The sequence below is a fragment of the Saccoglossus kowalevskii genome, chromosome 19, assembly GCF_978046115.1.
Source record: "Saccoglossus kowalevskii chromosome 19, keSacKowa6.1, whole genome shotgun sequence".
In the NCBI taxonomy this organism is placed as follows: domain Eukaryota; kingdom Metazoa; phylum Hemichordata; class Enteropneusta; family Harrimaniidae; genus Saccoglossus; species Saccoglossus kowalevskii.
In genome coordinates, this window is record NC_140659.1 from 9,645,245 (window position 1) to 9,661,496 (window position 16,252).

Below are 16,252 nucleotides of genomic sequence, written 5' to 3' on the forward strand. Positions count from 1 at the left end.
CTCATATGACATATGTCATCGAATGCTAACTCATATGGCATATGTTATCGAATGCTAACTCATACGGCATATGTTATCGAATGCTACCTCATATGGCATATGTCATCAAATGCTAACTGATATGGCATAATTCGTAGATAACTAACTCATATGGCATATGTCATCGAATGCTAATTCATATCTCATATGTTATCGAATGGTAACTCATATGACATATGTCATCGAATGGTAACTCATATGGCATATTTTTCCGAATGCTAACTCATGGCATATGTTATCGAATGCTAACTCATATTGCATATGTTATCAAATGCTACCTCATATGGCATATGTCATCAAATGCTAACTGATATGGCATAATTCGTAGATAACTAACTCATATGGCATATGTCATCGAATGCTAATTCATATCTCATATGTTATCGAATGGTAACTCATATGACATATGTCATCGAATGGTAACTCATATGGCATATTTTTCCGAATGCTAACTCATGGCATATGTTATCGAATGCTAACTCATATTGCATATGTTATCAAATGCTAGCTCATATGGCATATGTCATCGAATGCTAACTCATATGACGTATGGTATCAAATGCTTACTCATGTGGATGTTTGTTAGTTTTCTCATTACTCTTACATGTATTCTAGAAAGAAAGAAAGAATTATACAGTGTGGTTCGGCGTTGTTTACGCCACTGAAGCGGTATACTATAATATTAATTTCAGTGATGTCAAATTTTATTTCAGTTTGTCCCAAACAATCAGATCAACAATGATGAAGGGAGAACATGTAGTAACCACATATTCGTATAACAGATTAAGGGCTGGGGTCATGGATTAGACAGTGGTGATTTAAGTCGTAATGTTCACAATAAATAAAATTGAAGGGAAGCAAACACAAAAAAGATTGTATTTATTCCGATTATTTTATTTCATTTTGTTTTGTGTTCAATTTATATTTCTGATCCCACAGGCTCCATGACGATCTGGCGAACTCAATATAAAATATAAACTCGATAAAATACGTTTTATATTAAATTGCATGTGTGTGCACATAGTGTGATAAATACAGCATGACTAAGACACTAATAAACTTAAAACAATAACACGGGTTATTTTGAATAAACATGAAAACATTGTCTTACCGTGCATATACAAAGAATTTTAAAACGTAAGGCGGCTTAGAGAGATGTTGTTCGTTCTACGTACACATTTGCATAAACAACTCTTACGTAATGAACGGACTCGGATGTTGTAGTTCGTAGTCTGTGAACACATGTTCTAATGACAGGAATCGTGATGCGATGCATCCTTACTGTATTAAATTGGTAGCACATGAAAATAACGAGACGAGGTTATGCTTTTATATAAGTTGTTTCACCGGCGTGCCTAATTGGTTTATTCAGAGATACAAATCTCTTCTGCAAATGATACGCTGTTTTTATGGTGATAGTAAACTTTTCATTAAGTCCGGCATTAACAACGATGTGCGTCATGGGTAATAACATGTACGACGTGACTGGCGCCATTGTCCTTGCTCAGAACTGTCTGACACAATGTTATGCGGCTGAAACTGTTTACGTTGGATATGGAAAAATAGTTGCTGATACATAAACGACACGTTACATTTCTGCGTCGACAACTGTTTGCGCCACAACACACATAGTTACCGATTGATAAGTTAATACTAATTTGATTTATCTCTCAACATTTAATTTCTGGTCTGTATAGTTTGGTATTGTGCCGATTTTCAGATTGTCAGCTTCTGCTTTGCCAGTCACGCTGAACGTGGTATGCATGTTTCTTCCGCCTTGCAAGTCACATAATTATCAGTGATTATCGAATACAATTCGAACTTGCAGTGAAGTACGACACCTTTACATGACATTTATTGACTATCGGTGCGATGAGTGTACAGGACAATTGAAATTTATATACAAATCATCGATTTAGGGAAAGAAAAACACCTGCCCGCTTCGTCAATAAATTATCTAGTCGAACTTTGTCGTTGTGATGTTTCTTTCATGTAAATTTATTAGAACGTCACGGACGACCCTCAAATAACTAATCACGCTACACATCCTTTGAAACGTTTTAAGTGGGCGGCAAGGAGTTTCATATATAACGTTTTAAATAGATTAGAGTAAAACGTTAAACAATTTGTATTTGTTCAGGCATTGTTGTACGTTTATCGGTTTGCCCTTCAATTCAACACGCGTTCTTTGTTTACGCTTGCGTTAATTTGCAATAAACAACACAACCCCCATGATGATGAAAACGAAATACACCGACATTTTGTGCACGTTAACAACAGCATTGATGCAAGAAAAAATATGCACCGCGTGAAATTATGAATGCAGTATTACGAAGACCGTACACACGCAAACGCCGTCTTGATCAGGTGAAGACAATCACGGACACGTGATAACTGATTATGCCACGTGACATGCCAGAGTACCTGTAATTTTCCTGATGAAACATCAGTGATTGGTGCCGATGGTTAAATATCGATAAATATATTAGTGTTCTTGCGCCGATTTGAATGAGTACTATGATATTGCGAAATCTTTTTAGTACAATCCATACACATGGTCACTACTGGGATACTAATATTTTTTTACATTTTCTCCTAGGAGATATATGTTGGAACCACCGACCAACAATCAAACTGGCTACAAGCATATTTAAATTGTACGGCGATTGGTTTAACTATAAATCTAATTACCTAGGCTATATAAACCACTGACCCGTGATGCCATTTTTGTGCTAGCTGCCACTCTTGCTGTTTGTAAATATAAGCAAATTGTGTGGTAATCCCAACATAACCAGCCGAATGCGGGCATTGATCGCGTTTTACCAGAAATGGTATGTGGTAAATATGGATCGGGTTACCATGGTTAGATGGGTGAAGGAACAGTTACGCGTTGCTATGGAAGATTATTTGAGAGGCAAAAACAAGTCACGTGGCTGTTTCGCTTATGTCTCTAATCAGAAATGAAAACAAAAAAATTGTAGTTTTCATAGGATATAAATTCTTTAAAGGGTGATGGTTGTCGCGCAACGCGTGTTCGAATTTCATGTAAACGAACGATGTATTTTACACCCTTGTGTACGTCGCTAAGAGTCCCAAGCGGTGCGACGACCACCGCCTTTTAAACACATCACCTTGAATTGCGATTAGGTCACGGAAATCGCCCACACGAAAGGAATTTAACTTTAGTATTCAGAGATTAAGACGCCTAATCTGTAATCTGCAGTAAAATTAGTAGTAGGTGATTTGATATTTCCAAATGAAAAATACATGTTGGTCAGTATAGTATGTGTTTTTTTGTAGAAGTGATTTCTTGTGTGTCGCATTAGCAATACAAAGTGCATGTACACAATGTTACACAATTGTAAATAAATGCAAATTGAAAAAAGCGAAATTGTTTTTGAGATTGTACTCCAGATTTCATTCATATATAAAGATTGCACACCATACATAATTTCATTTGTTTAATTGTTTTGGAAAACATCGCATAAAAACGATATATGTATATATGTTGTAAACGTATTCCGTATCTGCCATGAGTTTATGGATGGTTTCGAATTGAATTGATTTTTTAAGCTTTCAAAAAAATATCATTGCCACGTGGGTGCCACGAGCACATAATCTTTTGCGATTTTAGAAAACGAAAGGGATATATGTATTGAAACATTGCTCAGTGACACGGGATATGAATTATTTATGAAATATTAGCATATTTTATATCACTGTCAATTAGATATAGTAGTGATGAAGCCTAATTGTTGAGCACACAACTGTTCCGTATATTATAAATATAGGATTGATTAAAAAAACCTATACAATCGCAAATACTTGACAACGACTGGTAACTTCCTACAACAAACATATGTACTACTAATTAAAGAACCATTGGATTAGTAGTAACGGCGACTGCTCAACCAATAGGTACGATAGGCAGTCTCCGCTATTAAATTTACCATCACGTGAACATGTGACGTTGGCAAGCCATATAAATGTAACGTCGGCTTCATACTCGCACAGTATAAATGCCAACGCTGAACTAGACTCTCGCTAACTGTTTCTCTCTCGCGTGCGTTGGAGAGAAACAACATCACAATGCCGTGGTGCGGGCTGGACCACAGCTACGATTATGGGGATCCAAACGCAACAAACCAAACATACGAGTATTTGGATATAGCTCTACCGGTCGACTGCCAGACACTCATGATTTGCGCGTTCACTTTGAATATGCTTCTGTCGATTGTCGGCAACGTGCTGGTGCTTATTGTCCTCATCTGGAGGAAATCAACCAGATCGGATCTGAATCCATTTCTTGTGAACCTCTCCGTTGCTGATCTGATGATGGCTGTTTTCTGTATGCCGTTCACATTCCCCACGATAATGTTAGGAGAATGGGTGTTTGGACGTGTTATGTGTCCCGTGCTCATATTTATGCAGCAGGTAAGCATTTTTGATATACTATTGTAGACTAATTTTATTAGCGGAAAGTTTAGAGGAACGAATAAGGTTTTCTAATATTTTCGAGACAGCTTAAGTTTTATTGCTGTGATATATTGATATTGTAATTAAGCATCCGTTTTGGGGACCCCTGCTGACCGAGTGAAAACCGCGCTGTGTTACCTAGCTAGACGGGCTGGTGCCGCCCGTTTGCGTCTTTTCGAGTCACGCACCTAGTACGTGTTTACATTTTAATAACGTTACATCTTGTTTCGTTTATGACAGCTTAACCTTGTTCGTATTTCGCTATTTGATTGTACGCGAACCAAACTGTTCATATTTTCTAAATCGCGTTAAATAAAAGGGCCGTATAATTCTGGGCAACTGTTCATTAAGATTATAAATTGAATATGAAAATCAAAACCGATTTCTGGCTGATGTTAGATATAATAAAGTATATGGCAATTACTTAAGTATTTTATTGAGAAATTTGTATTTGTGAAATTTACGACCAAAATCCGGCTAGCTTTTAGCGCGTTGGCCAATAGTTTTCACCTTCAAGAATAATCAGTGTTTTTGATCTAATTGATCAATGTAAGATATTTAAAACGCGACTGAACGTTGTATAAGTTCAGTTAAAGACATTCTATCGATGATCAGAATAGCTTGATTCACCGTCGCGCTTTCTTCTATGAATTCAACACGGACGATTACCGACGTGACACGTAGCACGTTGTGGATTCGGATTTGTATTCATATCTGATCGTTTATATCAATCATTTTATATATGTGCATATGAGCATAGAATGTGTTAGACAGTGTATATGTTAGTATGATACGATTTATGGGGCCAAAACCTTATTATCAAAAGTATCACCTTGGAGATCTTAAGTCAAAGTGGTTGTAAAACGTGTTATTAGCGGCAATCGCGGCTTTTATGTAGCACCGTGTTGCGCAAATGCGTCTCGAAGTGAGTGTGTCTTGTTCTAAGTCCATTTACATTTATTGAACTATTTTTTTGATTACGTGACGATGCGAGCCGCAGTGTCCACGCGATCTGATATCTTACACAATCGTTCCAAAACACGCAATTTAGAATTAACAAGATACTGATGCTAAAATCTTAAAAAATTATAAATGGGAAAAAAAAACACATTTGTTAAATCACGTACTACACCGTCTGTTATAATCAATGTATTTATTAGCAAGTATTGACCTCTCATGACCCATGATCATAGTTATAATACTCTCACAATCGCCAAGATTAGTTAGATTTTTAACAAGCATGTTTTAATAAGCCTGGAGGAAATTAATCATATCGGGGGTTTCAAACAACACAATCTTAACATTACTTAACGGATTTTCACTCCCAAGATTAAGGCGGCCACGGGTGAGATTCGAGCCCATTAATTATAGATCAAAAACGTTAATAACACTAGTTTCAGTGCATTTCGATGATTCCACGAGATTTCATAGCAGTGTTATTGTGTGACATACATACTCCCATGACAATCCGAACGACCAGCGATTGCCATGACCCTGGTAACCCGGTATACCCCGGAGAAGAAAGAAGATAAAACCCACTGACCCCGGAGAAAAAGAATGATAAGAGCGGCCTACTTCGGGAAAAACGAATAATAACAACTTATGTAATTTGAGATGTTACTTTGAGTAGTTAAATTGTTTATTAAGTACACGGTAAATTATCCTGGGTGAAAGTGCCATTATTTACTGTATTCTGCAGTGACGTAAAACTAAAATACATTTATATATTTTTAAATCGATTTAAAACAAAATCCCAATCGTCTTTTAATCTTTTCATGTGTGACAATGGTAATTTATTCAATAATACTTGGTGAATGTAGTTATGCGATGGTAACAAATTTGTCCTAATTGAGTTGAGGCATATGTACAATGCAGAAAGTAATATGTTAAAACAACCTGTCAACAATCAACTCTCTCTGATTGGTCTGTCACGTGCTAGGATGAGGTAGCCAATCAGGCACAGTTTTGTAAGAGGCTTCGCATTGATTCAATGCATGCGATGTGTATTGTAAAGTGATAAACTAAATTACATACACGAGCTTCAATGATAAAACTCACATACTGTTGCTTGTAGCTGTGAGGGACTAATAGTATGTTTTGAATAAAACAGGATAATCCTAATTTATTCAACCTTACGCTAATTTGCATGAAATGCCATAGTTACCATGCCTATACTCCGGGGTATACGGGGAATTTTTCTCTGACATACGCGTAATGTACGTTACAAAACAGAGATGTAATAGCCAATGTGTGGTGTCGTGATTTGCCAAATACCTGTCTAGTTACCTATGCACGGTTTGATTCAATTTGTTAGAGGGTGATTAGCCTAAAACCATCGACCCTCTAAAAAGAAAAAATACTAGTTTTTTTGACGAGCATGTACATCGTTTCTAGGGTATGTTACTTAATTGCCGGATTCTCGCCTTAAAACCATATCGATATTGTAAATGCAACATACAATGAAACGTGATTATTTAGGTTTTAGAATTGTATACAACGTTTCTTTTGATTGTCACGAATGTTTGAGATTTTTAGTCAGATTCCACCAATCGTTGTTAACTTTTATACAATCCGGTGATGAGTCTGTTGACTCAGTCGGATGGAAAAAAAAATCAATTTCAGCGATCTGTGACAGTAAAAATTGTGGTCGTTATTTTCCGTCACCTCGGTTCTAGAGAACGGATTCTCATATGTCAAACGCCTTGGCGACATTTCTTTTGGAAAAGGCTCGTTATTTCAATCAGTTTCACAGGTTCAATTTAATATCGTCTAAAAGCAGAACGTTGATTGAAGCCACCGTCAAATCAAAACAAACTCTAACTTGTATTCGACGTCTCGGCGAAAGCATATAAAGCGTCACATTTGGAAGTCTGTGACGTAAACCTCGCCCTAACATTTAACCAATCACGAACACTTAACACGGGGGTTGTCATTCTGAATGATATATGGACTTGTTATTTGGATATAGCCTTGCAACTTCTTGCTTGTTCGAGAACTGCGATATCTATACGGTTCAACTAACGCAAGGAGTGGCATCTTTTAGTACTGAGCATTATGACCATTATGACTCCGTCGGGGGCAACACTTGTTCCAACTACCGACCATCAAGTCATGTTTGAAAATGCGTTGTGTAATGCTTCGACCATTTTCAAGTGCATGTCTGCGCAATTACCAGTTTCCACTGTCACTGCCCGTCTATTTTTCAATTATCTACTTAACTTAATTTAACACTTTATTACTTATTAGACGACATTATTTTATTTTTTAACACTGACTCTCTATTTCTGAATACTCTATTTGTGTCAACTTGAAACAGTCACTAGTAAACAGATTAGTAACTAGACAGTATGCAATCAATCATACTCTGGCGAGTCTCATGAACGACTTTAAAGCGCTATAAAAGTGCCTCTTAACTCAGTATATTCAAACTCGCAATATAATGAAACTATTCTAAAAACAACACATTAATTGACGACCTTGGAAATCTCTTCAAATCATCTGGGGACTATAACCTGCCGTCGTATCAAGTACTTATATTACCTGTTACCACGCAACGTCTGTCATGACTCAAAGAAATTCGACCAAATATTGAAATTAACTATTTCGCCAGGAAAATGTGAAAGGATAAGTGAATAATTTGATATACGAAGCGGCGTTCCGAAACGATGAGTCAAAATATCGAGATCAATATCGAAAGGGGTCGATATCACAAGTGTGTTTATGTTAAATGGTTTCGTCAATCGGTTGGTTGGTTTATAGATGATTCCTCAGCAGGTTTCCTCATATTGTCATGTGCACACTGAAGTGGTACAGCAGATAACACACAGATACGCCTTGTCTTGAGCAGGAGTTCGCGGAACTCAGTCCGCACGCCATTCACCGTCTGGATATACCTGTGTGATTAATGGAATAGCTGAGTGAAATACAAAATTACAAACTAACGTTCAAGATGTGATGCGGTTGTTTACACTGGCTATCCAAGTTGCTGCCTCCGCAACTACCCATCTAAGCAAATATATATTGTCAACAGAAGTTCAAAACGATTTAACACTTTTCAAAGTCGTTTCAAATCAACTTACTAAATGTTGTAAGCAGTTTTAAAGTGAGCGTATGCAATATTATGGTAAACTATGAAAGACGACGTACTGCCTACTAGTGCGTGATAACATGGCAAATACGGGGATGTGCCCTGTTATCAAGCAATAGTTTGCGAACATGCCCGTTCGGGAAAAAGGTATCAAGCAATAATAGGGGAACATCCCTGTCCGTTCGAATTCATTATAAGGACACATAACGTAAATTACTTTGCACTACTGTACAGAAATCCAACCTTATGTCTGATGGTGTTGCACATTTGAATGGAGCGAGCGTTGTTCTGTTGTTAATTGTACAAACATAATCTGTTATTAATTATGCTCTATAACTTGATCTTCTAAACTCTTTAAGGATTACGCTTAAACAATTACTGAACAGAATATAACTCAACGAATTTACATAGCCCTGGGGTTTTGCCGTGCACTTCACATTGATATTCTATTAACGAGGTGAACAAAAAAGCACAAATGCGAAACAAAGCGAGGTAACATACAGCCACTACAAACTGAACCATGCTGATATAGAGACACAATTTCCTGTGCATAAATCTATATATTACATTACAAAAAAACCTACACCCGGGGGTAGACATTCGATCTACATTCTCGCTCATGTTTCATTTCACATTATAAATAGGACATACAGTGATCAGATGTGGCCAGTGAACAACGCGACATTAACTATGCACAATTATTTTTTCTACTAAGTACAAGTTTATTTGAAGTAGAATTTAAAAATTTAGAATGGATATTAAGTAGCTGATAATGATAATCATACGTATGTAGCTATTGTGTATATTGACTCGTGATGTCAATATAATGACCCACTCAAGTGATTGAAACTAACATGCCACTAGCAAATCAATTGACAGTAAATCACGGTGAGCAATGCTACAAATACACCCATATATATACTGAACTTATTCTTCAGAGTTCTTGCTTGCCTGTTGACGTGTGTCTGAAGTAGCTGGGCGGACACTGTATGCAGTTGCACCGAATTATTATAATACATACCCTATTGAAGAATGCAACATTGTCACTGGATTAGACTGTTATATCGTTAGACTTTATTAAAACTAATGAAAATATATTTCATATATTTCACGTCCCTTTTTACGGTTGTAGAAACCACGATGAAATAAACATAGCTCCGTCGGGAAATGTCGCTCGATATATTTCATAGCTATCTCAATGGTGACGCTATATTTCTGTAGAATATTGGCACCACCTGCGCTCGCTGTCTGAGTCCTTTGTGAGGTCTTGCTTTCGACCAATGCAGACAACTTTTGTTCATAATAAAATGGTAATCGTGAATTCTCGTCGTCTGCTTCGCGAGAGACCGCCACTTTGAAACTTTCGTCCACGCATGCTGGGCAGGTCGTCGCCAGTCGATAGTTCGAATGTATTTCAATAAACGTTATGCAATATATTCTCATCTATTTTTTATACAGATTTCCGTCATCGTAAGTATATGTACACTAACTGCTATTGGCATTGATCGATACTTTGCTGTGATGTACCCACTTAAAGTAAGAGTAACCAAGAATAGAACAAAGATTGTGTTCATCTTCATCTGGGTGATAGCTATCTCCCTGGCGACGGTACAGACCGTATTTGTACGTGTTGACCACAGCTATTTCGACGGCGAAACTATATACTTCTGCAGTGAGTGGTTGTCTGAATTCCAATTCGCCAAGGCATATGAAATATTCTTCTTGATGGCTACCTATACTATTCCGTTATGTATTCTATGTTATACATACTCATGTGTTGGCATCCGTCTCTGGGGAAGAACAATACCCGGAAACGCAGACAAGTCACGAGATCAAAGTCAAGCCAAGGCTAAAAAGAGAGTAAGTGATGTGTTTTGTAAATTAATGAATATGTGTGCATAATAACATAAATTTTATTTGATGCACAAATTACACGCATAATATATCTTAAAACCTCAGCGCTTCATACCCTTTCCAAGTTTGCTAAATAAGGAATACACAATGACGAAATACATCACGCATTCATTAGAAGAAAGAAAAAGGTTGTCATCCAAATTGTATTTCTATTGTGTTGCAGGTTATCAAGATGCTGGTGATTATCGTGGTGATGTTCGCTGTGTGCTGGCTTCCTGTGCACATATTTAGAGTGATTACCCTGTTTTACCCATGGTTGTATGACAATTTTGAGTACCAGGACACCATGCGACTGGTGAATGCGGGAATATTATGGTTCGCCATGGCGCACAGTTTTGTAAATCCGTTTATTTATGGATTTCTCAACGACAGTTTCCGGGTAAGTTACTAATATACACTTCGGCGTGACATAATTGAATAATCGCGTCGGGTTTATATTACACAAATTGTGATATAATAGTTAACGTTTGCTTAATTCATTAAACATTTTCTATCTACCTAATAAAAAATAAAACAACATTTGGTGTGTGATGAATCTAACAGCTCTCGTAACCGAATCGTGACGCGCTTTGAACATTTGGGGTCACAATATCATTACAAGTACTGTTTTATACATGTCCATTTCACTTGAAAAAAATCAATTACGTTTCTACGTTCACTTTAATGAAAATTTAAGTAATGAATGTATTTCTAATACAAGATAGAGAAATGTTAAAAATATTCCGGGAACCGAGCTTGACGTCTCAGATTTGTCTTTATTTTGTTTCTTCTACATATTTGCAGATTTATTAAATTCTGTAAATACCGATATACGTTACCTTTTTAACTGCAGAACGAGGCTGAATTTTAGACAATGATTAACGGTTATAAAATTATGCATGTAATGCATGCATGTCATGCCTGTAACCAGTTTTATACTTTATATTTATAAAATTCTTTAAATACTGATATACATCACTTTTTTGAACTGCAGAATGATTTGAAAATGCTATTACTGCGCATTACTCGTTGCATAACGCGATATCAATGGAAATCAAGCCCGAAGAGGCACCGCCGTCTGCCAAGCCAATTGAGGTTATCACGAACCAGCCATTTCTCAATTTCTTCAATATCTTTCCTGCGAAAGACACGCCAACAATCATCCCAAGAATCACCAGTTGATGACAAAGTAAAACCACTTGAGAAATTGAACAATACTGAATGTTGTAAACAGCTGGATAATATCGAACCACACATTGGATAATTAACATCCGCCCGACAATCTAACAGGCTCATTGTCCCTATCATTCAATAACCTCTATCTTAACAGTTTTCACTATTCTCAGGGCGACACCTGAAAGTCAAGGTTTACACAGTGTCTAGACAAGATCATATTTCTATGTTGAAAGATCACCAGGAAAAATATTTACGCCCATAGTACATTCGACTCAGTATTGAGTATACGTGTATTCTTTCCACGTTACCTATATGAAACACCGAGGCAAAGCTGCTCGTTCAGTTTACCTCAACAACTATATTTATGTGCACTGCGACAGTAACGTGATAACATACTTGATCGATGAAGGGAAAAAAAAGGTGTTTTAATTTGTGTAAGGTAGTCGATGATTCAAGGAACAAGACTGAATTTTAGACAATGGTTAACGATCATTAAAATGAGATTACCTAGTTTGAAAATCTTTGAGATTTAACCTTGAATCTGTTTACTGTATGCTGGTCATGCCTCCAACCAGTTTCATACTTCAGGTCAAGCGTATGACTATTTTCATGCTTCAGTTATGACGTCTCTAGGATGCAGCTGCGACTTAAGAGTAATACACTCGAATAAAGATGAATCATTCTTCGTTTTCACAATGAGTACACAACATTAAACCATCGATTCACGCGTGTTATGAAGCTGTTTTTTTCCACACGTCGTTTATTATTGTCCGATGATAGTGTAAATGGGATACAACTCTTTATTCGGATTAAGTTGCACGTGAAACAATCAAGAAGCTAGTCTCACACCCACGAGGCTGAAATGAAGATAATAAAGTACTGTATTCCAAATGGAAGTCTGTAATGCTACAACATTTAAGAAGCCAAAGTCACCAACACATTCTTTGCGTATATAGTCGGACCCGACATAAAATGCCGTGGCCGTAGTTGTACTTTTAGAGTTCTGTTCTAATTGAATATTTCACTACAAGCATATATGTTTTAAAGATTAATAAATAATATTCGTTTTTTTTCTTATCAATCAAAGAGTGCTATGCGTAATTTCGTTTTGCATAATAATAGATGGAACATAAAGGGCGATTATCGGTATACTCACAGTATCAAAAAGTGTAAGTTCAGAAATCCTGCATTGGAACATAACTTGAAATCTGAATATTCAGTTTGTTTATTGTATAATGTGTACAAAATAAGATGTAGTCTTATGTGAATGTTAAATGACGTGTGTTCACTATCGCAAGGTTGTATGATTCACATTTAGTCGTCGCTTGAAAAGCTCGGTAGAAAAAATGCTTTGTAAGATTTGTGATTTCTACAAGATTTAACCACTCATTTCAATCGGTATTATTTGCATATATTAATCAATGTATTTGTTTCATAAACAATGATGATGCACGTGTGTGATTATTATTTTTGAACTGGAATTAATTCAGCTTCACCAAAGGTGTCATTAAAGTACTAAATATAAGACTTAGTCTGTTATTTATTTGTTTGTTTGTTTATTTGTTTGTTGAGTAATACTGTTTGCAATGGAGATAAACGAGTGGCAGGATCTACGGGTCCCATTTATCAATAGGACAAAATATAATAAAGTGGAATTCATTTCTCTTCCACCGTACACTCACTCTGCTTCGTGTCTGCTCATCCTTTTTTCAACGATTTGTAGAGAAGTAAGCTGGAACATTCACCATGATTTACCATTTCTGGCATAATTAAAAAAAATCTATATGTCAGTTTCAGTTTTGAGTTTCGTATGACTGCTCTTTTGATTATTCGAAAGCTGGTAGCGTATCAATACGTTAATTGCGAACTCTACTGAAACACAATTATGTCCAAATTACATTTTACACACACATAAAATATGCGCCAAGAAAACAATATAGGCCAAAATTTAGAAATAATAAAACAGCCAGCGTGTAGACGTATATAGATAATATGTAACGTTAAGTGAAAAAACAAAAGAATTTCTACATATAATTTTGTGACCTTTCCAGGGTATCTATATTTTCTCACTACTATTAAACTGTCAGTGAATCGTACACATCTCAATAACGTAGTTTGTATACTCATAACCGTTATTTTCATTTTAATTCATTTTATGATGGCGCTTGGACGAATGCTCCTATCATTTTGATTCCTAAAAAAATACGAGGTGGGTTACTAGTGATTCCAAGAATCATCATGTCATGTAAAACTATTATGTAATATAGATTAAAAACTTATTTTTTTATGACCAATTGAACTAAGGCGTTGAAATGGAATGGATCGTCTCGTACGCGCTCATAGATGCATGAATATATACGCAAATCATGTAATATATTAACGCGCGAGTGCTGTTACATTCAATAAACATTTGAATAAAATAATTACAATATTTGAACTCATACATTCAATAAAGTTCAATTAGGTAACGTTTCTTTCTTTGCTTTTTTGAACATGACGCAATAAAATATTTACAGTATATAAATAATCATCAGAGATATAACAACTTCATTCATTTGACACGAACAACACGTATAATATAACATATAACTCGGGAAGACAGAAACATGTCCACTTTCAGACGCAATCACTAAAAGTGCATTAAATATAAATAAAAACACATCAAATACAATAGGTGAGTTGGTTATATTCTTGTGATAGTTACGATTCCTTGAACTTGACAATAAACATTTATCTTGCTGTATGTGTCCCCGCTGAACGTACCTGCTATAATATAAACACCACAGCAAAAAACCACTAACAAATGAACTCAAATGTACATTGAATTTTTATTATAGTTGAACGGCATGCTATTAACTAAATATATATTTAAAATTGTCACTAATATGATCTCCGTTATTCTATTCATATTACTATGTTAATATTCTTATAATGAACGATTGAACAAGAAAATTTTCCGGAAGCACATATTCATAGAAAAGATCTCTGTATCGGATATAACTATTGAAGATATTACAAAAAATCGTTAAAGTACATTTTGATTGGTCGTGCAATTGTCCAACTACATTTTTTTTTCTTTTGTATTCGGACAGCTGCTAGAGACTAACAAATCTACAATTAATTGAAACTGTAAGAAAATGAAATAGTTGAGCCTATCGTGATGTGCTTGTCCATGTCACCTAATTAAATTATTCATAATATAGTATTGAGGTATACGTAGAGCAGTGGTATAAGTGCTAATTCGGTAATCACGACACTACGTAGACATCTTTTGAGACTGGACTTTGATGTGAGCGATTGAGTTGATGTAACACATGCCTGCCAGTCAGGGCGTCAATCTGATATCTGCGTCTGTTCGCTTCTTAAATTACGTTAGTTTTACTGACGTACATGACAGCTATTTGATTGTTAATTGAGTCTTCTACTTTGTCTGGTGTACACATGCATTGGAGCCGGACAACTTCATTAGATTTTTGATTATACGCTCAAAGCGTTTTTAAACTTTCATCCTGTACTTCACGACTTAAGTTAATCTTTTATTTATACGCTACACACTGCAGCCCTTTGGAGATGTGAAGGCATTCCATTGGGGGAAATGCATAATCAGTTGTTCATTTCCACAAGGACTAGTCCAAGACATTTAATATAAATAACATGCACATCATGAAGTGGAGATTCTAACCGACGACAAAGCGCCTCGCCAATGTTTGCGGTCATGCACCTTTCTACACCACACTTAGCATCCTGTCCTCAATTACGGTCCGAAATATCGTTTAATAAACGCGGACTCTCAGTGACTAGACGGATATGCGCAAACCGGGTACACGATATTACAGACTACCGGAAATAAGTTCATTCGAACGCGTGATGTGTGACTCTGGCACTTTTATATAGTGCATGAAATACAAACCTTAAAAATAATAAATTCATACAACATTGACCAGGGATCGCAAATGCACTCTAAATTGACATAACTCACTGTCTAAAAGATCATAATGTTTGACCCGCATTAAGCTCAAATACGAGATGATAATGTACAGCCACGGGCCACACTAAGGCCGCGCACTCGCAAATGTTAACGTTATACAACAGAGACTCGCTTAACAAAAATTAGCCTGTAGGCCTGACGCTCATCAGTAATTATAACATTAGCCAAGCAACGAACTAGAAGTATAATATACAATACTTGCTTAAGTGTGTCAAGGCCAAGATGAATCTGTTTTTGTAGCTGAAATTAGAAAATTTCACAACAGATTGGTTCTGCCATATATAAAGTTCAAAAGTTTTGTTTTGAACAAAAAATTCATAGAACAAAATAAATCACTAACAACAACAACAAAAACAACAACTACAAGATAAAGTATTAGCCCATGTATCTGCACGCTAAATATGACAGAAATTAGATGTTTTGGCATTTTGACCCAATTTGCAGATTTATTAGTCAATCTATGCGACTTGAACAAATTACCACCTTCAGCCAATAAGGAATATTTACCCTGAAATAAAAACTACCTAGCAGTTTGAAAGAAAAAATCTTGAAAATAGCATTTCTGCCAAAAAATACAACAAAATAGCATATAC

At 36.1% G+C, this 16,252-nt stretch overlaps 1 protein-coding gene across 1 annotated transcript; it reads left to right on the forward strand.

Moving 5' to 3' along the window:
• Window positions 1-4,128: 4,128 nt before the first annotated feature.
• On the forward strand, window positions 4,129-13,198 carry LOC100369870 (RYamide receptor-like). Its single transcript, XM_078009841.2, has 4 exons — window positions 4,129-4,473; window positions 10,061-10,462; window positions 10,680-10,895; window positions 11,490-13,198. The coding sequence occupies exons 1-4, from the start codon at window positions 4,129-4,131 to the stop codon at window positions 11,757-11,759; spliced, it is 1,233 nt and encodes a 410-aa protein (XP_077865967.2). The 3' UTR covers window positions 11,760-13,198.
• The last annotated feature ends 3,054 nt before the right edge of the window (window positions 13,199-16,252 follow it).